Source organism: Mesoplodon mirus, assembly GCF_964341445.2.
Source record: "Mesoplodon mirus genome assembly, chromosome: 3".
NCBI lineage: Eukaryota > Metazoa > Chordata > Mammalia > Artiodactyla > Ziphiidae > Mesoplodon > Mesoplodon mirus.
In genome coordinates, this window is record NC_138978.1 from 71,705,373 (window position 1) to 71,731,295 (window position 25,923).

Sequence of the window (25,923 nt, forward strand, 5' to 3'; positions counted from 1 at the left end):
CTCTCTGTGTCTATACGGATATATGTATGTCTGTGTGTATGTTAGAGATATGATATGTCTCTACCTCCAGATGGTATTACCAAAATTAATTTGCAAATGAGTTCTATTTAATTGACTTAAAGGAAATTAAGTGCTTATATAAATTCTCAGAAATATAAAAGAAGCTAACCCAAATGAATTTCAGGTTCATGTGAACTGGGAAATATTCAGTATTAAATTAATATTTGGTATTAAATTTAGTTTAGTTAATACAGACATGTCTTTAGAGTCATCAACATTAAGTATAATAGTATGATTGTACCAAGCTTTACTAGAAGTCAAATAAGATCTTACTATATCTGGTGCAAAGTTTGTCAGCTTTACCAAAGTTTGTCAGCTTTTTTATTTACCAAGAAAAATAACTTTGTATGATGAAGTTTTTAATAAGTAAGTTAAATATAAATGAGTTAAGAACCTACAGGTAAACTCTTTAGGAATAATTATGTTTTAGGAATGTCTACCTAAAAATAGTCTCTCCAGATTTTGCTAACTTGAAACTTCACAGTTTTGCTAAATTAAGTTAAATGATGGAAGTTTATTGACTATCTAGGTCATTTCCAAATAAAATGATACTGAAACATTAACTACTGAACACTGGCTTTCTTTTACAGAGAAACTAAAGATATTTAAGGACTATTAATAAATATGTTTGGTGCCACACTGAGACATTTTCTATAAGAAAGCATGTTTTTAGACATTATAAATAGTGTTTGCCAATCTACAGAATCGTAATGTAAAATTTCCTAAGTGCTTACTTCTTTGTTTTCACTAGAAATTAAGATTTTTAAGAGTTGAGAATTCTAATTAAAATATGTACTTAAAGCTAATAGAAATAATAAGGGAAACATCTCACTATGCAAGGAAAGTAAGAGTTGTGTTTTCAGTAAAAGAAGATATGAGGAATGGAAATGCATTTTGTTAAGGGAAAATAAAGTAATTTTTTCTTAAAGCTGGTTATTTCTGAATAAGAAAGAAAATAAGGGACAAATTAATATGGATATAGCAAGTTGTGGAAGGTTCCTGGGGAAGAAATTAAAAAAGAATCCTTAGAAAGGAATCCTTTGTGTGGTCAGGACTGACTTAGATTAGAATGAATTTAATTGAGTAGATACATTTTAAGATTAAAGGTAAAGTGGTGCAAAACTTGAATTTGGTTTTCTCTCTCTGTGAAGAAAACAAAGTTCTCTTAGAATGTCGATCTGCTTTCAGTAACATTGTAGTTTCTTTCCCTTTTTATTTATTTATTTTTGCCTGCATTGGGCCTTTGTTGCTGCGCATGGGCTTTCTCTAGTTGCAGCGAGTGGAGGCTACTCTTCGTTGCGGTGCACGGGCTTCTCATTGTGGTGGCTTCTCTTGTGGAGCACAGGCTCTAGGCTCACAGGCTTCAGTAGTTGCAGCACATGGACTCAGTAGGTGCAGCGCATGGGCTCAGAAGTTGTGGCTCATGGGCTCTAGAGCGCAGGCTCAGTAGTTGTGGCGCATGGGCTTAGTTGCTCTGCAGCATGTGAGATCTTCCTGGACCAGGGCTCGAACCCCTGTCCCCTGCATTGGCAGGCAGATTCTTAACCACTGTGCCACCAGGGAAGTACCTCTTTACCTTTTTAGTAATGTATCATAACTTTCTGAATTTGTCTTTGAAATCTTTCTTTCTTTATTTAATTTCAATTAATTAATTAATTTTTTTTTTGGCTGTGCTGCATGGCATGCGGGATCTTAGGGATTGAACCCATGCCCCTGCAGTGGAAGTGCAGAGGCTTACTGGACTGCCAGGGAAAGCCTGTTTTTTTTAAAGAAATAATTTTATTTAATTAATTAATTTATTTATCTTTTGGCCTCACCACGCAGTATGTGGTTTCTTAGTTCCCCGACCAGGGATTGAACCCGTGCCCCCTGCATTGACACTGCAGAGTCTTAACCACTGGACTGACACGGAAGTCCAAAAAAAGGTATTAAATTAATTTGGTTTATTTGGTATGTTAAATTACATGGGAAGCATTGTTAAATGAGTGATAAATCTTCCTATGTTATAGGGGTAAATATTATTAATACAGGTATTCTAGAAATTATATGGAATTCCTAAAAATCTGGTATGTCCTGGCAAATTGTTATCAGTCATAATTCTAGTTATCTTAAAATGTTGTATGTCACGGCAGTAACCAAGCTTCTTTGTCAATTGCGTTGAAATAAGATCTTTAACTATGCCTTTAAAAATCTTTTGTCATTTATAGACAGTTATTGTTGTATTGATGTTTTTGCAAAAAAATAAAACTTCGTCTTCAAGATTCATAGAAAGGACTGTTTGACAAGTACAGGTTTCTGATAAATTTCAGATCATACAGCTGAACTGGGTAAGGAATTAAAGAATTTTAATGGAAACCCTGATGGCTTCATAAAACTGTTAACAAGAGATCAAGGATTAGTTACATAGGACTGAGTGAACTGCTGAATATGGTTATAATTTTTATGTTTTAAAAAATTTTTTGTCTGAAATGTTACTAGCTTTTACTCTGTGTTTTCCAGATATAAGGAAACATTTCCCCTTAAGCTAATTATGGCTTACAGCAATTTGGTAAATTATATCCTTGTAAGCAGAATTGAAACTTTTATCTTTTCTCTCTACCTCATCCCTCCAGAAATTGGAAACTCTTAGGTTCCCAGCAGATTTATCAGGTGAATAATGAAGGCCACCTCCTGACAAGTGCAGGAATCTCAAGATACCTTGGAAGCTTCAAGAAGAGAGGAATTCATTCAAATTTGTTGATATCACAAGTGGAATTGAGTTATTAGCCACTGCAGCTGCTGACCTTTAACACACCCTGAAAGGAGTTCAGGACAGAGATTAGGAATAAGACTCTGGGAAAACTGGTAGAACAAAGCTTCAAATAGTTAAATATTTTCAGAAGAAATTTCTTATAAACCTGGATTCTTGTGCCTTCCCATACTTAGAAAAGCACTAAAACCATTTATGAAGATTATCTGTTTCTCATGACGGGCAGCAACCTTCTACTGAGATGTGTGCTTGGGTGCATGTACCCCCTTTGCCAAAAGCACATAGATACTGACCTCCCTCTTACCTCTTCTGAGCAGTTCCTCAGAGCTATCTGAGATGCTGTCTCTTGGGCTATAGTCCTCAGTAAATCTCCAAATAAAACTGAAACTCAGAACTCTCACGTTGTATGTTTTTATTTCAGTAGAAGCCAAAACAGAGGTGTGATTTAAGAATAAGATGGTCAATGCAGTCAGATATTCCAAAAGGCGAAGTAAGACTGAAAAGTGTTAATCATATCTGATGATTAAGTGCTGACCATTGTAAGAGCAATTTCAGTGAAGAGTGAGCATGGCTCCAGGTGTGCGGGCTTCAGTAGTCGTGGCACGTGGGCTCAGTAGTTGTGGCCTGCGAGCTCTAGAGCGCAGGCTCAGCAGTTGTGGCGCATGGGCTTTGTTGCTACAGGGCATGTGGGATCCTCCCGGACCAGGGCTAGAACCTGAGTCCCCCGCATTGGCAGGCGGATTCCTAACCACCGCGCCACCAGGGAAATCCCTAGAAATTGAGCCATTTTTAAAGGAGGGGAAAGAAGCCAGGAGATGAGAGGAGGGAATGGGCTATCGACTGAAGAACCTGCACAACCTAAACGTTTTGAGTTAAGTTTCATTCGGAGACCTTACTGAGCACTGTAGCGGAGGAGAGCCTCTCAGATAGCTCTGAGGAACTGCTCAGAAGAGGTAAGGGAGGAGCCAGGATATATGCGTGTTTTTGTTGGATAAAAACGTGTTATGGAACATGAAAAGATTACTGCTAATCACAAAGGACAGACGTCTCAAGTTAATGATTGTAGTGCTTTCCTATGTAGGGGAAGATGCAAGAGTCTGAGTTCACTGAAATGATTCCTTAGACGTGTATCTTAACTATCTAGGGCCAGTATCCAAATCACAGAATGCTTCCTTGTTTTCTCCATCCTGAATTCCCCTCAGGGCACACCATCCGGGGCAGCTGCGATGGTTGATGGCTTGATCCTTGTAGAACTGGAATGGTAGGCAACATTCCCCTTCCTCAGGGTCCAACTTTACTTCTCCCTGATCCATCCGGAGGGCAGGTAGCTGCTCGGCTGGTTGCAGGTGCAGCTCCTCTCAGTGGAGGAGGGCCCTGAGCAGGCGGGGCCTGGCGGGAGCGCCTCTGCCATTGGCCCAGCCCAGGCTGCACCTGCCCGGTGCCGGCAGGCCCTTAGCACAAAGTCCGGGGTCCCAGGCCAAGGAGGCAGCAGTCCGTGGCAGTGCAGGTGGGTCCCCGCCCTCGGCCAGGCAAGATGCCCCTGGGGCTGCGGAGAAAAAAGAAATGCAATACCAAGGAGACCTCCCGGCTGGTGGAGGGCGAGCAGACGAATGCGGCTGGCGGCAGCCTACCCAGCCTCCCGGCGCCCACCTGCAGGCTGGTTTTCCACACACAGCTGGCCCACGGCAGCGCCACGGGCAGAGTGGAGAATTTCTGCAGCATCCAGGAGCTCTACGCCAAGATCGCGGGCGTGTTTGAGATTTCGCCGTCGGAGGTAAGCGCCGGGGGCTGGGGCTCAGCCTCTCGCTGCCTCTCGCCGCTTCTCCCACCGCCCCGCGCAGGCTTAAATTGGCTCCGGCTGGTTGAGCTGCGCTTCCCGGATCCCGACGTCGGAAGCGGGGTGGGGTCCGCGGCTGCGAGCGCCCCAGGGGGAGAGAGAGGGCCTTACTGGGAAGGGAAGAGGTTAGTCCCAGGACTGGAGAAAGTCACGTTCTCCAGGCTCGATCTGGCCTCTGGGAAACACGGGACGACCTTTCTTCCTCCTGCAAATGAGCATGCTCTAGTAACCCGAGATTCAGCAGCTTCGGCGCCTTCCCAGCGTCGAGATCTGGCTCGGCAAATTAACACCCTTCACTTTGTCTGGACTTTGCTCTCCTGCTTCCTCTGCAGGGCTGAGCGGGCCACGCTGAGCATCTCCGGGATTGACGGGCTAGGGGGTGCCTTCCGGGTGATACCAAACCAAGCCCCATTTTGACCCGCATATGTCATGTCACATGTCATCAACACTTTGGTATTTCCGGGAAGCTTATTATTCCAAGGGCAGATAACTAAGAGAGTTATACTAAACTATGCGGGACTAGTTGACAAAAATTTCAGAGGGGAAAGCCCCTCTAAATTTTACCCCATATCCTTGAAAAGGGACTGAAATTTGCTTTTATTAGATCGATAGCACGTGTGCCAGGAACTGGAGTTTGTTATAGGGTGATTTCCAAAGCCCTAGTTTAGGCGGATATTTATGTGAGCACTTTTTTTATACTTACCCAAGCTAACTGCAAATGCAGGTGTGAGAAGTCAGTCCAAGAAAGTATTTTGTCCATATTTCAAGGAAAAGCACAAGACCTTGTTGCCCTGGACTCCTGGGAGTTCAGAGAGCTGCCTTTGTGTGGCACAGAGCAGCATTTGGCTATCTATTCTTTAATGTTGTTTATCAGGTCAGTTCAAGCGAAATTGAGGTCAAGACAAAATTCCAAGAGGAGATGAAAGAGATCTTGAAGCTAACCTTTTGTTCTTTCAGGGTTCCCAGGCACTGAGGGGGCAAATCACAGACCCATTCTATGAATTATTTAGATTAATATAGGGTATTAACGATAATACTTCACGTTTGTATAGGACGTTTCAATTCAAAAAGCCCTCTTGCAGGAAAAATGTTATTTGATCTTCTCTAAGAGAGGTAGGTGGCAGAGAGTTCATTGGGTAGTTAAGGACAGGATTTGGAGACTGACAAACCTCCCTGTGGATCCAGGCTCTACCACTTACTAGCTGGGTGGCCTTGAACAAGTTTAACTTGTCTCAGTTTCAGCCATTTGTAAAATAGAGATAAGGATATCTACCTTGAAGGGTTATTGTAAAGACTGGAGTGCATGTGTAAACCTATCAGATTGCATTGGTGTATGGTCAGTGCTTTACAAATTGTAACTAATATCATTAATACCTAATATCATTAATACCTAACAGTTAAATGAGTGGGCTGAGGTACAATGTGTCTGGCCTTTGGCCAAGGTCACCTAGCTAGCAACAAAAAAGCTGGGCCGTTATTTTAAACTTGAATCTTCTTGTTTCTAAGCTAAGTGAGCTTGTTAGCATTCTTAACTGACAACTTTAAATATCTGTCCTGTAACCAGGGACTCCAGATTTATTTACTTTGCATTAAGTCTTCCTCATCATAATGGGATACTATTTTGAGTTCTAGATGCATGACTTTACTCAATCCACTTAATCCCTGAGAAGTATTATTATTATCCCTACTTCACAGATAGGAAACTAATGCTTTGAGGTTCAGAAAATTTTCAAAATTACATATAGTAAGTGGCAGAGCCTGTGTTTAATTAATTAATTTATTTATTTGGCCACTCTGTGCGGCATGTGATATCTTAGTTCCCCGACCAGGGATCAAACCCATGCCCCCTGCATTGGAAGTGCAGAGTCTTAACCACTGGACTACTAGGGAAGTCCCAGAGCCTGGGTGTAAACCCAGGTTTTTTTTTCTGGCTCCAAATTCCATGAAGTTATATTGCTTCCCAAGTTTTCCAGGGTGTCTCAGCAATAACTTGGCAACCATGTTCAGCATTTTAAGTTTGCAATGTGCTGACTTGCATTAAAATTTCAAGATAAACATTAGGTATTTTGATGTGCTTTATCAAAGTTCATAAATTTTTATAACCCTAGATATATATATTAGTATGTTTATGCATATAATCAACATTAGTGCAGGTTTTCCATCTAGACTAAAAAGAGTTAAGTATATTCAGGGTAAAGTATTGATCATCATAGTATATGTCAAAGTATCTCAATAGTTACTTTTTTAATGAATGAATGAATTTATTTTTTGGCTGCGTTTGGTCTTCATTGCTGCACACGGGCTTTCTCTAGTTGTGGCAAGCGGGGGCTACTCTTCGTTGCAGGGCGCGGGCTTCTCATTGCAGTGGCTTCTCTTGTTGCAGAGCACGAGCTCTAGGCGCGTGGGCTTCAGTAGTTGTGGCATGCGGGCTCAGCAGTTGTGGCTTGCGGGCTCTAGAGCACAGGCTCAGTATTTGTGGCGCACGGGCTTAGTTGCTCCGCTGCATGTGGGATCTTCCCAGACCAGGGATTGAATCTGTTTCCCCTGCATTGGCAGGTGGATTCTTAACCACTGTGCCACCAGGGAAGTCCCAATAGTTACTTTCGAAATGAGTAATTTATTAAAATAAAATGTACACTAGTGAGATCCCATTTCTCATCCCATTCCCCCAGTAAGAGGAATAGTGGTATGCACTTTTGAGATGTCAGTGGGGAAAAAACAAAAAATGTCCCCCCTTTATATGACTATATCAGAAGTCCTGCCTTTTCTCTAGAGAGGTGGCTATAAGGATACAAATAACACTGTATGAAGAGCTGTACTCTCTCTGCTAAGGAAAAGAGGGAAGGAGTTGGCCTGACCTGATGGCAGGGAGTCTGTAATGTGCCTCTGGCTGTGCGAGGCGTTTAAGACTACAGGGTGGTCATTCCATCCTCACCATAGCACTGAGGCAAGGAGTCTTCTCATTTTGCAGTTGAGCTACATGAGGCTCTGAGAAGTCAAGTAGCTTGCCCAGAGTCACTGGACTCGTGTGGGGCGGAGTCGGGATTCGAATCAAGGATTCCTGGTTCCAAGTTCATTACATAGCAGCTGTGGGATTCTTGGTAACTGTATTCAGATTCCAAATACAAACCCGGCAAAACTTCTTTTTTAAACAAACGATCTTTTCAAGTAAAGCCTCAGAATCAACCACCGAAATACTTACTACCTCAAAAAGATGCTGTAGTGAAACTGATAATTATGGATTTCACCTATTTCCTGGTTCCTGAAGGAGGAAGTTAACAAAACCTATGAATCACTTGCAGGGTGCAGTCTGTAATCATTACCTTGAAACAGATGGCCAATTATGCAAAAATCCCTTACAGCTGATATCATTTTTCTAAACAGCTAGATGAGCAATTCAACAAAAAGAAAAAAAGTAAATCTTATCTAAAAGAACAGTTAAAAGAACAGTTAACTCATAAATTCTGGGTCGGTTTTACAAAACATTTGATACCATCTTTTAAAATATTCAGGATTCAGGGACTTCCCTGGCGTCCAGTGGTTAGCACATCGCGCTTCCACTGCCGGCGGCATGGGTTGGATCCCTGGTCAGGGAACTAAACTCCTGCATGCCGTGCACAGCCAAAAAAAAAAAAAAAAAAAAAAAAGAAAAATTTCAGGATTCATGTATGAGTTGATTACTAAACTCTTGAGCTGTAGTCATAAAATTTGTTGAAGGGGCCTTTTGAATATTTTACTACTGTAATTGTTTGACAAGTAGTTTGTGTCATGACATATTTTCTTAATTCTCTATTATGTGGAAAGATTGTGGGGAAAGAGTGAATTTGAAAGAGTTTATTAAGAAATCACTTTTGTAGCTAGATACTTGTCCAGAAGCTGAAAACTCTGTAGATTTCAGATATTAACTTTGATTTGGTTACATTAGTTTGTATATGTTGTAATACTAAGTAATTCATTGAATGAATGGATCAAGCAAATACAGCCCCTTCTCTCTCAATACATAGAGCGGTCAAATAAAGCAGTGTACTGGGGAAGCACAAGAGTCAAGAACTGTGATTTTAATTTCAAGCCATATGTTCAACATGCAATTATGCTATTTCTCTTAAAAACAACAACAACAACAAACCTTCTCTTGTCACCTGCCCCCATCTCTTTTGCTATTACCCCATTTCTCCTTTATAGCAAAACTCAAAAGTTTCTGTCTCCAATGAGATATATTCTGCATCTCATCTCTCTGCTCAAGACTGATAGCTCCTCATCTCACTTAGAGTAAAAGCCAAAATCCAATGATGCTTACAGGTCCTGTGGCCTCTCTAACATGCTCCAGCTAGTCTGGCCTCCAGGCTGTTCCTTGAACTCTGAAGCCTTAGGGCTTTTGCACTGGCTGTCTTCTCTACCAGAACCTCTCCTTGGCAAAATGCTCTTTTTTTTTTTTTTTTTTTTTTTTTTGGTTACGCCTTGTGGCTTTCAGGATCCTAGTTCCACGACCTGGTATTGAGCCTGAGCCCTCAGCAGTGAAAGTGAGAGTCCTAACCACTGGACTGCCAGGGAATTCCCAGAATGCTCTTCCTGAAGTTTGGTCTAATGTCACCTTCTCAGTGAGGCTGGTACTGATCATCCCATTTAAAATTACAGCACCCCCTAGGAACAAAACAAACAAACAAACAACAAAAAGAAAAAACAAAACCCCTCAAATTATAGCACTCCCTATTCCCTTTTTATAAAAAAACAAATTTATTTATTTATTTATTTATTTTTGGCTGTGTTGGGTCTTCGTTGCTGCGTGCGGGCTTTTCTCTAGTTGCAGTGAGCCGGGGCTACTCTTTGTTGCGGAGCATGGGCTCTAGGCACACAGGCTCAGTAGTTGTGGCTCGCGGGCTCTAGAGCGCAGGCTCAGTAGCTGTGGTGCACGGGCTTAGTTGCTTCGTGGCATGTGGGATCTTCCTGGACCAGGGCTCGAACCCGTGTCCCCTGCATTGGCAGGCAGTTTCTTAACCACTGTGTCACCAGGGAAGTTCTTATCCCCCTGTCTTGACTGATATAAATGACTGCTGCTCCTTTTACGAACCACAGTTTTAGCTTTGACAGTTTTCCCCAACTTGAGATAGTTTTATTAAGATACTGAGTCATAGACTTGTCCCCAGTTCCTGACAGCAAACCTATGCTGTCCTAACATCACCTAACACAAGCCCAAATCTTTTCTAATGCCCTCTTACTCAGACCCTCCCCCACGGTTCTCCATGGTGTGCTGTCTCCCTTGTTGCAAGGAACAGTAAACTAGAAATGAGAATTCCTGGTGGTTTTTGGCTGGAAGGCATTGACAGTTGTCACTGCTGGATTTCTACAATGCAGATTCTAAATGGAACCCTGAATATGGTTTCCCTGATTCCACCCATCCTCTATTTTTTAAAAAAAGCAATTAATTCATTTATTTTTGTCTCTGTTGGGTCTTCATTGCTGCGCGCAGGCTTTCTCTAGTTGCAGTGAGCAGGGGCTACTCTTTGTTGTGGTGCATGGCCTTTTCATCGCAGTGGCTTCTTTTGTTGTAGAGCATGGGCTCTAGGCACGCATGCTTCAGTAATTGTGACACGCAGGCTCAGTAGTTGTGGCTCGCGGGCTCTAGAGCATAGGCTCAGTAGTTGTGGCTCACGGGCTTAGTTGTTCCGTGGCATGTGGGATCTTCCCGGACCAGGGCTCGAACCTGTGTTCCCTGCATGGGCAGGCGGATTCTTAACCACTGAGCTGCCAGGGAAGTCCCGCATCCTCTATTTTAATATTGATTCTCAGATCATACCAATCTCAAAAACCTGCAAGGCTCCCTGTTACTTACTGTCATATTCCTTTTGGGCTGCTATTAAAAAAATACCACCAACTTGGTAGTTTATAAACAAGAAAAACTTATTACTCACAGTCTGGAGACTGGGAAGTCCAAGATCAATGTGCCAGCATGGTTACCTCTGGTGAAGGCTCATTTCCTAGTCCACAGCTGGCACTTCTTTCTCTGTCCTCATCTGGTGGAAGGGACTAATGGTCTTTCTGGAGCCTCTATGATAAGGCACTAATCCCATTTATGAGGTGTCCACCCTCATAATTTGAGCAATTCCCAAAGGCCCCACCCATTAACACTAGGATTTCAACATTTCAATTTTGGGGGAGGGGACATAAACATTCAGACCATAGCGCTTACAAATAACCCCCACCAGCCAGACAACGTCTCCTAAGTCCTGCCTGCCTCTTTAGTCCTGCCCTGTGCCTACTGCTCCAGTCTCATTTCCTAACAATCCCCTTTTTATTCCAGAATGTTTAACTGTTTCATTCCTCTATGCATTTTCTCATGATGTTCTCCCTTCCTTGTTCTGATAGCTCCTACCCACCTCTCCAGTCTCAACTGTCACCTCCTCCAGGAAGCCTTCCTTGTGAATCTGCCAATCTAGATATGTTTAATACCCAGTACTGCATGATTTTAACATAGCATTAGCACACTGAATTGAATTTAGTTACTTATCTCTTACTGAGGGCTGGGAGGGTTTTTTCCCTTAAAAATCTCATTTCCAGAGTTGCTAGATGGCTTAATTGCACCATAAAAGTTTAAAAAATAAAAGTAGATGGTGGATCCAGTAGGAGATGAAGCTGAAGATGTAAACAGTAGTGAGACTACAAATGTCCTTGAAGCTATATGGGTTCTATTCTGTAGGCAGTAAGAGTAACCCAAGTATTTTTCAGCAGGGGAATGACCCGTGACTGGTGTTTTATAAAGTTGAAACACAATCGACCATCCCTTTGCTATGCTTCCTTTATAAAGTTTAGTTTAAGTTAAATAGGATGGTATTTTCTGGAATTGCACAGTACCATCTGAGAAGTTCTAAATATACTACGATCATTATGTGTGCTTACTACCCCTCATGAGCATCAGCCTCTGTTTTCTATGAAAAGCTCAAGTAAAAAACAAAACACCAAAAAATCCCCCCTTGAACCGTGACTCATTTTGAGAAGTGGGAGGGTAGTCTCACCAGCTGCCTTATAGACCTCATTGCTCTCAGGAAGATAAGAAATGGGTAAGACTGTTGATTTGTGTGCTGGAGATCCCCCAAAGTAGGTGTGTGAACAACTCTAGAATCAAGTCTGAACCCCTCCCCAAGCCTCTGCTACCTCATAGACAGATGGTGGCCCTTTTGCCATCCCTCACCTCCTCCCACCGCTCCAGCCATCCTGAGTGGACATGGGAGGCTCTTGCAGGTTGTAAGAGATGGAGACACTCAGGTTACCTTGGACAACGTGTATGTATGTATTTGTTAGGATGTACGGGGTGGTGAGGAAGCCCAGGATCGCCTCTGTAGCTGGGTGGTCAGTTTCCATGGACAGCTGGAACATCACTCATGCTGTCTGGGTGAAAGCAGTAACTTCAGACTCTGGAGAACCAAGAGCAAGTCCAGTTGCTCTTCACCTTCCCTCTCTACCTGTCTCCCTACTTCTTACTGTGTTCTTGACTGATTCCCTCTTTTTATCCTTTGACTTTTCTCCTTTAAGGCCCCTATTGCCTCCTCTCTGTCTTTTAGTTCTTTGCTTCTGTACTTTCTGTGCACCCACTCTGTCTCAAACTTGAACTCCCTGAGAGTGAGTCTCTGTTGTTGAGTCAGTGTACAGGACAGGTGGGGCAGGCCCCTTTGGCTTGTGGGTCAGGGCTCGTCTCTGGTCCAGTGTGTAGGTGGTACTAAGGCAGATGAACAGTGGATAAGGAGTCCTGTTGGAGAGGACAGTGGGTAGGACAGATAGTCTGAGACTTCTTGAATTAGGGATGTGGCACACACCTTCCACGGCCTGTACAGAGCATGAAACTATTCTTGGTTCTCTGACATTTATCTGTTGTTCTTCTCTTTACCTGGAAATCTTTCCCCTGTTCTTTCCCTGTTAATTCTTTTAAAGGATAAACTGAGGCATATTTAAATTGAGTATATTTGAGCAAAAATTGATCTGGGCGGTGGCAAACCATAAGGGGTTAGAAGTGCTCAGCAGACAGGAGTTAGAGGCAAGGTTTTTATAGAGGAGATGTGGAGGCAAAGCAAGGAAGTTACTTGATTGGCTCCAGCTTAAGTGGTTGCCTTATTTGGGAAAACCTACTTGGCTGTTTGTGATTGGTTGTCCTTTAGGTTTCTTAACGTTGAGGCATTTGCTGGCCTAGGTTTTGGTTTGCTTACGTAGGCTGCCAAGTTCATTAGAACCCTCTCAGTCTAATGGCCTCCTTTTAAAATTAACAACTCCTACTTATGCTCAGGACTTGTGAGTCAGTACTCCAGGAATGCAGGTTTCTGGGCCCCGCTTTTATGGATTTGGGCTAGGGCCTGAAAAATGTGGTAATTTAACTTTTCCCTGTTGTCCCTAGGCAGTTGATCTGTCATCTGTTGGCAGATATGTTTTTGGGAACCACTGGATTAAATGAGAAGATCCAAGGTGTTTTCCAGTATGAACGGTCTTCCAGAGCTTGTGCACTCAATTAAAAATATTAGAGTGTCATTTTTATGTAAAAACTATTGAAATACATACAAATGTTACTAACTGCCTGTCTAATGGAGCTTATAATGTATAGGAGTGGTGGTAAGAGTAAACTAAGACATGTGAGTAAACAAGTATGTATATGCTGATAATACAAGGTGGAATACAAAGGATGCTGCCAGAGATACCAGATATGCAGGTAGGGATATGGTAGGCAGAGATCAAAGAAGAGTGAGATGGAATTTGATTGAGAAAATTGTGGCAGAGCCCCAAAAGTATTGAGCCGTGTGTACCTTTACTGCTCAATGTACATACCTAGCATGTAATTTTGATTCCACAAATGCAAAACTGTAATTATACAGGAAAATGTGGTAACAAACCAGAATAAAGAAAATGACTTCAAATCAAAGACTGTTTTTTTTTTTTTTTTTTTTTTTTTTTTTTTTTTTTTTTTCTTTTTGCGGTATGCGGGCCTCTCACTGTTGTGGCCTCTCCCGTTGCGGAGCACAGGCTCCGGACGCGCAGGCCCAGCGGCCATGGCTCACGGGCCCAGCCGCTCCGCGGCATATGGGATCCTCCCAGACCGGGGCACGAACCCGTATCCCCTGCATCGGCAGGCGGACTCTCAACCACTGCGCCACCAGGGAGGCCCTCAAAGACTGTTTTTTAAAAAAATTTATTTATTTATTTATTTGGTTGCGCTGGGTCTCTGTTGCGGCAGGTGGGCTCCTTAGTTGTGGCTCGAGGGCTCCTTAGTTGTGGCATGCATGTGAGATCTAGTTCCCTGACCAGGAATCGAACCCCGGCCCCCTGCATTGGGAGTGTGAAGTCCTAACCACTGTGCCACCAGGGAAGTCCCATATATACATATTTTTTAATATTAATATTAATTTATTTATTTGGCTGAACTGGGTCTTAGTTGTGGCACACGGGATCTTCATTGCCGTGTGTGGGATCTTTAGTTGCAGCATGTGGGATCTTTAGTTGAAGCACATGGGATCTAGTTCCCTGAAAGGGATCAAACCTGGGCCCCTGCATAGGGAGTGTGGAGTCTTAGTCAGTGGGCCACCAGAGAAGTCCCCTCCTCAGTGTTATTAATTGTAACCTTCCTCTCAGGTCCTCCTCTTTCTTTCTACCTGTTGACTCTCAGTTAGTGAGCATATCCATGATGTTTGACCAAAGACCACCAAGGGAAAATGGTTTCTGTGGTTTTGTTTTATTCATTCACTAAATTTCCTAGCAGAAATTACTCTCTGTGAAGCAGAAGTCCACAGAGGAGTTACATAGTAAATGTTATTTAAAACCAATTTTTATTTTATTTTTTTATTTTAATTTTTTTAGAAATTGGTGTCTTTATTTTTTTGGCCATGTGGTGCAGCATGTGGGATCTTAGTTCCCTGACCAGGGATTGAACCTGGACCCCCTGCACTGGGAGCACGGAGTCTTAACCACTGGACCGCCAGGGAAATCCACCAATTTTTATTTTAATTGAAAAAATAATATATATACATAGTAAAAAAATTTTAAAAAGTGGGTAACCACTTTTTTTTTGTGGGGAAAAAAGTGTGAACCACGGTTCCCTAGTCCTCTTTCCCCAGAAGCATCTGCTTAGGCCACTTTCTTGACCATGATTACAGAAAAATTAAATTTGTGAATTTGTGAGTGTGTGTTTGTGTGAAACATATCTGTGTAAGTGTAAACCTCCCTTCTACTTTTAACAAATTAGGAGCATACCATGTATCTGTTCTATACAGTTGGTAGTAGCAGAAGCAAAGAAGCGGACCTAAGAAAAAAACACTGAAGCCTGGGGATGACAGAGTCACTGGGGTCCTTTCAGGGTCACAGAGGGCCATCAGAATGTCCTTCATGCTAGGAGAACTGATACTGTGTCTTTAATGGCAATGAGCCAATTTTTAGTAATTTCTAAGAAGTCTGTCTTCTGAGAAGGTTTCCTGTGCTTCTTTTGTTTCCCTGTGTTTCCTTATAATAAATCCCCATCACCTAAGGTAACCAAAGGTGTTCATTTTTTATTGAAGTATAGTTGATGTACACTGTTATGTTTCAGGTGTATAACATAGTGATTCACAATTTTTAAGTTATATTCCACTTATAGTTATTGTAAAATATTGGCTGTATTCCTGATGTTGTACAATGTATCCTTGTAGATTATTTATTTTATATATAGTAGTTTGTACCTCTTAGTTCCCTATCCCACTCTTCCCCTCCCTCTTTCCCTCTCTCTACTGGTAACCACTAGTTTTTTCTCTATACCTGTGAGTCTGTTCATTTTTGTTGTATTAACTAGTTTGTTGTACATTTTTTAGAGTCCACATATAAGTGATATAATACAGTATTTGTCTTTTTCTGTCTGACTTATTTCACTTAGCTTAATACCCTCCAGGTCCATCTAGGTTGCTATAAGTGGCAAAATTTCATTTTTTATGGCTGATTAGTATTCCATTGTGTGAATATACCACATCTTCCTTATCCATTCACCAGTTAATGGACACTTAGGTTGTTCCCATTTCTTGGCAGTTATAAATAATGCTGCTGTGAACATTGGGGTGCATCTAAAGCTGTTTCTTGAAACTATGTATTCAGATAAAGTAACTAACAAATACCTGTGGGCTAGATACTTGCTGAGATAAAGAAAAGAGGAAGCCAACAAAGAGTGGATGACTGTCACTGTTTCTCTGGATTGGGATTCTAAAAACTGCTTTTTTCTCACTGTCTTAGAAACTCTAGCCTTTCTGTTTGGGGTATGCTGAGTATTTTGAAGTTTTGGTGATTAAAATGTGGAGTAGGAAGTTGAAGTTTGGACATGACTAATACCAGGGAGGTCCTATGGCTTCTACAGATAAGCGAAAGGGAAGAAGGGACCTTAGACCTTGTCAGTGATAGAATATTTGCCTTTTAGGAACATATCTGACCCCCAGTTAGTAGTGGCTAAACAGGCCCAAGACCCAGCATTCAGAAAGTGTATTTGCTATTGTATAAAAATCTCCCTAGAGATAATCAAACCACGTGTAGAGGAAGAGTTCCAACTTAAAAAAAAAAAAAAAAAAAGAAAGGCTAAAATCCAGGATCTACATCTCAACCTCTACAGGTTCTTAAGTTACAGTGTTAACTTTAAGTGGTCTTAAAGGGATACACAGTAACAAGGTTGAGGAAATGATAATTCTGTACCCATTCCTGGAACAATTCACATGTCCATATATTGCATTAAGTAGTAGTGTTTGTAGTAGTGTTTGTGTGATTGATTGGCATTAACAACATGTTCTTCATGATCCAGGGCCAGAATGTAACTTGAACCTCCTGAACCTTTTTACATTTGATACTAACAGTGTGTTCTGGGTGTAGTTAGGTATTAGGTACTGATCATGATTTGTTACTCCCTTTCTCCTTCTGTATTCTTTTTTAAAAATTCATTTACTTTTGGCTGTGCCAGGTCTTCATTGTGGCATATGGGATCTTTAGTTGCAGCATGAGAACTCTTAGTTGTGGCATGCATGTGGGATCTCGTTCCCTGACAAGGGATCAAACCCGGGCCCCGTGCACTAGGAGCGTAGAGCCTTACCCACTGGACCACCAGGGAAGTCCCTCCTGTATTCTTTATACTTCCCCCTTCCTATCTTAATTTTCCTGCCTTCTGTAAAGGTAAGTGGGGGAGGGAAGCATAGCTTGAGCATTGAGAAGGGAATTATTGTTGAATACCTATCATTACCACTTAACCTGTGCTACCTTGTTTGAAATAGCAATTCTTAACAGAACCCCAGAAATGGCTGTGATCAATAGATGAGGCAATTGGAGCTCAGAACAAAAATAAACTACTCTGGCTTTCCTGGTGGCGCAGTGGTTAAGAATCCGCCTGCCAATGCAGGGGACACGGGTTCGAGCCCTGGCCCAGGAAGATCCCACATGCTGCAGAGCAACTAAGCCAGTGTGCCACAACTACTGAGCCCGTGAGCTACAACTGCTGAGCCCAGGCACCACAACTACTGAAGCCCGCATGCCTAGAGCCCGTGCTCTGCAACAAGAGAAGCCACTGCAATGAGAAGCCTGCGCACCACAATGAAGAGTAACCCCCGCTCGCCACAACTAGAGAAAGCCCATGCGTAGCAACAAAGACCCAATGCAGTCAAAAGTAAATAAAATAAAATAAATTAATTAAAAAAAAAGTAAACCACTCAAGGGACTTCCCTGGCGGTCCAGTGGTTAAGGCTTCGCCTTCCAACATGCAGGGGGTGTGGGTTCAATCCCTCCTTGGGGAACTAAGACCCCACATGCCTTGGGGCCAAAAAACCAAAACATAAAATAGAAGCAATATTGTAACAAGTTCCATAAAGACTTTAAAAAAAAAAGTAAATACACAAATCATGCAGTCCAAAGAGATGTCTTCTATCTTAGGTTTGTCTGACTCCAAAGCCCATGTTCTTTCCTTTACACAAGTGGTTCTTAACCTTATTGGACCCAAAGTTCCCCTGTAATAACAAATATTTTGTGGCACCACTTTTATTTATCCTGAAATAAAAATTTAAACAATAATACCTACCTATACACATAATTTTAAAAACTATTAGAAACAAACATGGATTTCAATGCAAATACTTCGGAAAACTATCTCAGAAGACACAATGAAGCAGTCAGTTTCTTGTATTTACCTACTTACAGTGAATAAGTTTGGATTTAAAAAGAATAAGAAAAAAAATGAAGAAAAAAAAAGAATAAGACAATAGTCGCTTGATTGTTGTTGACTCCTTTCTGTTACCTTTTGTTATCTAAATATTTGTAGGTATTCATAGAACTATATAATGTAACAATAATAGGAGCAAATGATATAAATGTTTCATGTTAAATTCAAATAACATGGACAACAGTGCTGTCAGTGACTTGATTTTCTGAAATGATGAACAACTCTTGATAAGATTCTACAGAAACGAGAATATATATATTCTCTTCCCAACATGAATCTCTAGTAAGACATTTGAAAATCATCAGAATTAGGCTCACCAAGCTGAGCCTCTCTGAGCACTAGAGTTCATACCATATCCCTACCTCATCCCCTATCTCTCCCAGAGCCAGTGGTGTACATAATCATTGTAACAACCAAAAAAGCTCCCACAAGATTTCAAACAGTTTTCCAGTATCACCCTACCTGCTGGCAACATTGCTTTATGCCAGTTTGCTTGAGGTTAAGCACTTTCTCTAAGCTGTGAAGTTAAGATGAAAAGGGGGGCAAAATGGGAAAGCAACAAGAAGGGAAAAGCAGTAGAAAGACCTCCTGTTTTATACTTACAGTTTTAGGATCAGTATTATAGGATTGTAATTATACAAAGTGAAACATGGCTGGTTAAATTTGTGAGATTCCAAGCTTTTGCAATACCTCAAAACTACACATGTTGCTGTGGCTATTTCACAGACTTATAGGGTCCTATGATAGATGGAGAGTCAGGGTGGCATGACAGCAATGCTTTAGGTCAATCTGATGGGGAGGTGGGTTTCAGAGTAGCGTGGTGTGCCCTGAGTTTGCTTGGAGGTGCCACCGAGTGGCTTCAATTTTCTCACCTGGAAAATTGAACAATGGAATTGAACCTGGAAAATGTACAAATAATACCTGCCTTATAGGAGTGTCGCGAGAACTGAATGAAATAGCATATTAGGTATCTAGAACAACGGTTCAATAAATGTTAGTTCTCGTTCCCTCTTTTCCTCAAAAAGATGCTTTTTAGGCAATTTTTGAGGAATATTTTGGTAATTTTTTCCTTTTAGTTTTTCTATTCTAGACCTGTACAATTTCAGTCTCCTACTTTTTGCCTAATCCCAGAAAATAAGGAAAGCAAATTTAAAAGTTTATCTCTATACATGATCCTCAAACTAAGCTATCTCAGTGTGGAATTCTGTGTTACAGTAACTAATGTGGACTCTTCTGACAAGGGCTTCTTCAATAAGGTTTAGTATAAACCTAATAAACTATTTCAGTCAACACAGTCAAAGATCTCAAACTTGAAATATTAAATATACCAATTTATTCAGAATTATTTTGCATTGCATTTGTCAATGCTTATTTCTCTTGAACTCTTATTCAAAAGAGTTATTTCAAAAATAACTCTTTAGGAATACCCATGTTTCTTTGTGTCATATCTCTAGACATACCTGTGACAGAATTTTTTTCAGCATGGAATTCTATTATTCTACTCCATTCTTCCACTGAACATTTAGAGCTCATTTTCAACTCTCCCCACACTCGTTAAATCTCCTAGAATCTTTTTTTTTTAAAGTTAGTTGGAGATTTTTTTTTAATTTTTATTTTAAAATTTTTTATTTTTTAAATGTCTTTATTATTATTATTATTTTTACAGTAAGTCCTTGTTGGTTATTTATTTTAAATATAACAGTGTGTACAGGAGTCTCCTAGATTCTTTTTTTCTTTTATAATGAAGTATTTTCTTTTTTTTTTAAATTTAAATGTATTTATTTATTTATTTTTGGCTGCGTTGGGTCTTCATTGCTGCTCCCTGGCTTTCTCTAGTTGCAGTGAGTGGGGCCTATTCCTCATTGTGGTGCACAGGCTTCTCATTGCGGTGGCCTGTCTCGTGGTGGAGCACAGGCTCCAGGCACGCGGGCTTCAGTAGTTGTGGCTTACGGGCTCCAGAGCACAGGCTCAGTAGTTGTGGCACACGGGCTTAGTTGCTCTGCGGCATGTGGAATCCTCCCGAACCAGGGCTCGAACCCATGTCTCCTGCACTGGCAGGAGGATTCCCAACCACTGCACCACGAGGGAAGTCCCTCCTAGATTCTTAATTGTGCTCAAGTCACAGACACTGACTTCCAAGAAGCTTCTGGGGAAGATTACTTACATGCTAAGGGATAGAGGAAGAACTCTACCACTGCCTTTCCTCAACATGCAAATCATGTTTTCCCTTTTATCCCATGTTGTCTAGTCTTATCATCCTGAAAAGGGAACATGCTTATTTGATCTGCTTAATAGAAGAAGCATTAAAAATAGATGGCTATGTAACTTATATTTCCTACCCAGACACTTCACAGAGTGAAAAGGAAAGTTGTAATAATCACTCTGGGACAGCAGCGGTAAACTAGGATCCAGAGTCCCTCTAATTATAGAAAAGGAGAAAAAAAAATGCGATGTGAGAAAGTTTATCATACATTTGCTAATTAAGCACCTACCACACACAAGCCAGTTTCCTAGGCAGTAAGGAAGGTTTTGAATGGTAGGCATTTGGGGAGGGGGTGGGGAGAGGAGGGTGTGGGCATAAAAATAGAAGCAGGTAGTGAAGGCACAGTGTCAGCTCTAAGCCTGGAGCCAGGAGATGCTGGTACTCCTCGTCCTGGCTCTGGCTTGGTGACACATTCTTGGGAGTGAGGATGGAGCCCTGCCAGCTTCTTCGGGAAGCTTCCTGACACTGCTGGGTCCTCCTCCCCTCTTCTCTAACTGCTCTGTCTGCTCCAGCCGCAGGAGTCCTACATGCAGGAAGGGCAGGAATGTTGGCAAGCAGAGGGTGGGAAGAAGCTGCTTGGGAGAGTGGGGAGCCTGAGCTGGTCATAAACCCCTGGGAGCAAAGGTGAGAGGCTCTCAGCCAGGGCTGTGACTAAGTGTCTCCGATTCTGTGACAGGATTCTATTCCTGGCAGCTCCTCTCCGTGTCTTCCTGGTCTCTGTTCTTGGAGCTGTCTATCCCTGGGGTGGGAGGTGGCTTGAAATTGAGCAACCTGAACCTAGAAGAATCTTCACAGTCTCCAGACTTACTAACCTCCCTTGTGTCACACCAGCCCCACCCATGGGTGAACTTTTCTATGCTTCTCAGACTTTCTAATCAATAAGGGTCTAAGGCGGTCACTGAGTTTGCCTCCACTCCCTCACCCCAACCCTTTGTCACCTCTCATCTAGGGAACCCTGTAGTACATTTTCCTTTGTCCCCTCTTGCCCTGTCACTCTGCACTATGTTTTTCTAATGTCTTTCAGGTGTCCTAGTTTAGAATAAAAATCAATTGCAATCTTTCACTCCCTCAAGTTGTTGACAGTTTCTTGCATGACCCATTTTCTTCATAAAGTGCTCATATCTTTCTGTCAGAATTTCTGTTCTGGGGAATAGGAAGGAAGAGACCACCTTCCTGCATCACTCCCGTCTTGACCCTTGAGTGGCTCCCCATGCTTGCTTTCCAATTTTTCATGATTTATTTGGGTAGCTTTTATTTAGTTAGTTATTGAAATATAATTCATTTACAATGTTGTGCCATTTGGGTAGATTTTAAATATCACATACCTTGTAGACATTTCATTGTAAGGGTTAGAATAAGTCTGCTTCCTGGTTAATATGAACAGGGTTCTTGCTACATGAGCATTCTGCCAAACAAATTTTAAATTTTTGTTTAAGGACCCTTTGGGGATCTAATGGCTTTTTAAAAAATATATAATTTATATTTGTATATTTGGTAAACTGGAAAGTTTAATCAGAGGTCTCTTTACTAATAATTATAATTTATAATGTTATGTCTCACGAACCACTCTACTGCATTCTTGGATGTAAAATGTCTCCTGTTATATCGAGTTTCTCCTTCCCTTTTGAGGTTCTCTTCCATCTTAAGTGTCAAATAAGAGGAGGCTTTTAAGAAGATAAGTGGTTTAAAAAAAAAAAGAAGAAGATAAGTAGTTTAGAAACCTGGAAAATTTGGGACAGCACCTGACAAGGGGAATGGCAGTGATTTATGATGTCTTTCAAATTGGCATGTAACCTTGCAGCATTATTAGACCAGGCTAAAGCTCAGATATCTCCTCTGACCTGAAGCATAGTTTGGAAGAGGATGGATATATATAGCTACACACATTTGATTTATCTTACTCCTTGGGTTAGTGTCGGTGTAATGTCCACAAAAGCAAGACTAAAACCTATCTCTATTCTTCTAACCTTTTCCTGTTTCAAGAATTGCTTTGAGATCGCCTTTCTTTGTTACATAGTTGCTTTGATTAGATTTCATTAACAAAGGAAAACGTTCTTTCTGTTACTCTGGGAAGTCATTTGGTAGATGAAAAAATGTGATTTGATTTTGGAGGAGGGGATAAAATTATTTTTGTCACATTATTTTGCCCATTAAAAACACTGGGAAAAAATGTGATTGTACCAGGGAAGGAACAGTACAAAGGATGATTCACCTTTTATTTAAGACTTGCCACTGCTGACCCAGGACAGCTAATTTAGAAGTGAATCATTTATAGAAAGTTCTACATAGTTCCAAGGCAGGGCTTTGTACAATATCCTCATGAAGGTCTAAATAGAGCATACAGTATCAGGTTTCTAAATATCTGTCTTGTTGCCAATTTTATATCTTTTCCAAACTGAAACTTTTTTTCTAGATGACTGTAGCCATTGACAAGGTGAAGGCAAAGGCACTGGATTTATAAAATAATGTATATTTAAAAAAACAAATCTTAGAAATTTGTTACATGTGTTATACTGGGAAAATAATAGGCATGAGATCTTAAATGTCTGTGTTTTGTTACATTCATTTCTTTGGATTATGGTCAGTTTTAAAATTAAGTGGAAGAAATCATTTAAAATTACTTATTTACAGTAAATCAAATTAAACAATGTATTAATATTTTGATATTTACTAACCACCTAATACATTTGACTTTAAAATTTTTTAAATTTTAAATTTATTTATTTATTTAATTTTTGGCTGTGTTGGGTCTTTGTTGCTGTGTGCAGGCTTTCTCTAGTTGCGGCGAGCGGGAGCTACTCTTCGTTGTGCAGGCTTCTCATTGCGGTGGCTTCTCTAGGCGTGTGGGCTTCAGTAGTTGTGGTGCATGGGCTCAGTAGTTGTGGCTTGTGGGCTCTAGAGCTCAGGCTCAGTACTTGTGGCGCACGGGCTTAGTTGCTCTGCGGCATGTGGGATCTTCCCGGACCAGGCATCAAACCTGTGTCCCCTGCGTTGGCAGACGAATTCTTAACCACTGCACCCACTGCACCACCAGAGAAGTCTTACATCTGACTTTTCAAGTCCAATTACAAATAGCTCCTTTTTGTAAGCTGTCTTCACTCCATTTAAGAAGTGGGTGGTTTAATAAATAAACAGTGTATTTGGCTCCATATAGAGCAAAAACTTTGTAGTCTCTGCCTTCTAGGGGTTTTACGTTTAAAGCCAAATTTATATTTACATCACAGCTATGGTATCATGGGGTTAGAGAAAGCCCAAAAGTCTGAATTCCAGTTTTGTCTGTCATTCACTAGCTATGTGACCTTAGACAAATCATGTAAGGGGGTTTGAGCTGGTTTTCTCTTCTACACAGCATGTAGTGATGCTTGTCCTCATGACCTGATGCACATGGATTAGCTGAGCTAATGCTTTAGGAAGTGATCAGTAACTTGGATGTCTCTATGTAGATATTACGTCAGAGAGGCAACTGTAGGGGAAAGAGCTTGGAACTGGACAACCAGGGTTGGAGTTATATTAGCACCAAAAACTACTTAATCACAAACTATTTTATCTCTTTAAATCTTTATGTTCTAATCTGTATAGTATATGGGTATAGTAATAAATGTCACATAGAATTGTTGTAGGATTAAATGAGGTAGTATGTGAAAATACCTTGTACACATAAGTGATCAATTAACGTTCATGAGACCTTAATTTTTATTTTATTTTTGTTCTTCCAGACCTTTATCTCCCCAGTTCCTTCACTTTTACAGTGCTCTAATAGAAGTGGGACCCAGTCTCCAAACTGTGTAGAGCTGAGAGGGATGAACAGGTGTCTCATTTCATGAATGTCATTGAAGAATTGTTTGAGTTCTAGAACTTCCTTTATACAACACATCTACCATATATTTGGGGGAATCATGTAGGATAAGACTCTCAGCTTTTGGGAAGAGTTTTGAGTAACATAATTCTGTCACTCTGGCTTGCCTAGAATTAATTCCTTCTGTTCAAGCACTCAGGGTAAGTGGGTGATCTTTTCTCCTCAGTAATTATTCTTAGTTTCAGGTTGTTCTTAATTCCTGCTATTTTAAGGGCAATTAACTATACGGAAGTAAAATCTTTTTTCCCTTTTTGAGAAACAGTCTGTGAGGCTTAGATAATAAGAATAACCCAGATAGGGCCTTGGTCATTAACAAAGAAAACATAATCCAAGTGGTATTCTTGTGTATAAAGATGGTGGTATTAACTCCTGATGAAAGTATGGTTTAGTTAATTACTATGTTTATTATTATCCAGTTTCTCGTCTTTATTTTCTATAATGACATTAATATTTCTATAATGCTTATTTTAGAAAAATATAAAGAGTTAGCAAGGTTCTTGGTAGATTGAGATGTAGGAAAGTAGTTGTATTAAAATATTTAGTAACACTGTTATTTTAGATAACCACAGGAGATAACTGTTCTAGTTGCTTATATTTATTTTTAAAAATTAATTAATTAATTAATTTTTGGCTGCGTTGGGTCTTTGTTGCTGCGTGTGGGCTTTCTCTAGTTGGGGTGAGCTGGGGCTACTCTTTGATGTGGTGCGCAGGCTTCTCGTTGTGGTGGTTTCTCTTGTTGCGGAGCACGGGCTCTCGGCACGCGGGCTTCAGTAGTTGTGGCACGCGAGCTCAGTGGTTGTGGCTCATGGGTTCTAGAGTGCAGGCTCAGTAGTTGTGGCGCATGGGCTTAGTTGCTCCGAAGCATGTGGGATCTTCCTGGACCAGGTCTCGAATTCGTGTCACCTGCATTGGTAGGTGGATTCTTAACCACTGCACCACCAGGGAAGTCCTTAGTTGCTTATATTTAAAATCACATTCCAAATACTGTAATGCGAGCCACACAAGCCCATAATTTCTTCCAGAGATCTTTGGAACATGTGGAATCTTGGGTCAACTCAGTTCCTGTTTAAGGAAAGCATTAAACAAAAGGTTGGAAGTGGACTTCCTGGAGTTTTAAAAATGAATTTGATGTGTTTTTGGAGAGATTTGCAACCTGTTTGTGGGCTAGAATATCTTTTGAAACACTAATGACAAATGATTTATTTAACCCTATTCACCTAGCACACTCGTGGAATATATAATGGTGCCATCAGAGAAAAAGTAATATTAATTTATATTAATGGCTCTATACAGTAGTTCAGACTCTTATCATCCTATCATCCTAGCCATATTGAGTTTCTGGGGTGAATAATCATAACCGTGTGATGAGAACTGAAAAATAGCTATTGAAATATAAATGCATGGTAAGAATATGGTCATGAGTTATACTCAACAAAAAAAGTTGAAGGATAATGTAATTTATGGGGGAACATGAAATCCATCTTGGTTATGACATTAAAAAGGAGCAAAATCTAATTTTCAGGAAAAGTAATGCAATTTAAGCTGTCAAGCATAGGTGTAAATATTATTCAAGAAGCACCTGTATTCCAGGAATAATACTAATAATAACCTTTAGAGCTTTTTAGTTTAAAAAACACTTTTATGTATAGTCTCTTATTGAGTTTTAGTAACAGCTGTGTGATATAGACCAAGCTTTACTAATGCCAGGATGTATATGAAGACCAAGGAGGTCAAATGACTGAGCTCACTGAGAGTACAGAGTTGGGACTAGATCCAGGTCTCTTACCTCTTAACCCATTGTTTCCTTCTTTCCTTTACTTCTTTTTTTTTTCTTTTTTTTTTTTTTCCTTTACTTCTATTTTTCTTTCTTTTTCACAACCATTACAAGTATAACATAGCTCCTCTCTAGATATCCATTTTGCTGATACTGAAGGGAGCTTTCCTTTATGCTTGAAATTTTTGATAGGATATGAAA

The 25,923-nt window shown here is 40.7% G+C and overlaps 1 protein-coding gene across 1 annotated transcript in view; it reads left to right on the plus strand.

Annotated features, from left to right (window-relative positions):
* The first annotated feature begins 4,090 nt into the window (after positions 1-4,090).
* The window catches only part of GIPC2 (GIPC PDZ domain containing family member 2), an 86,621-nt gene continuing 64,788 nt past the window's right edge, over positions 4,091-25,923 (plus strand). The window contains exon 1 of the mRNA XM_082615680.1: positions 4,091-4,583. Within this exon, the coding sequence (XP_082471806.1) occupies positions 4,344-4,583 (240 nt within the window). The 5' untranslated portion in view covers positions 4,091-4,343. The remainder of the gene's footprint in view (positions 4,584-25,923) is intronic.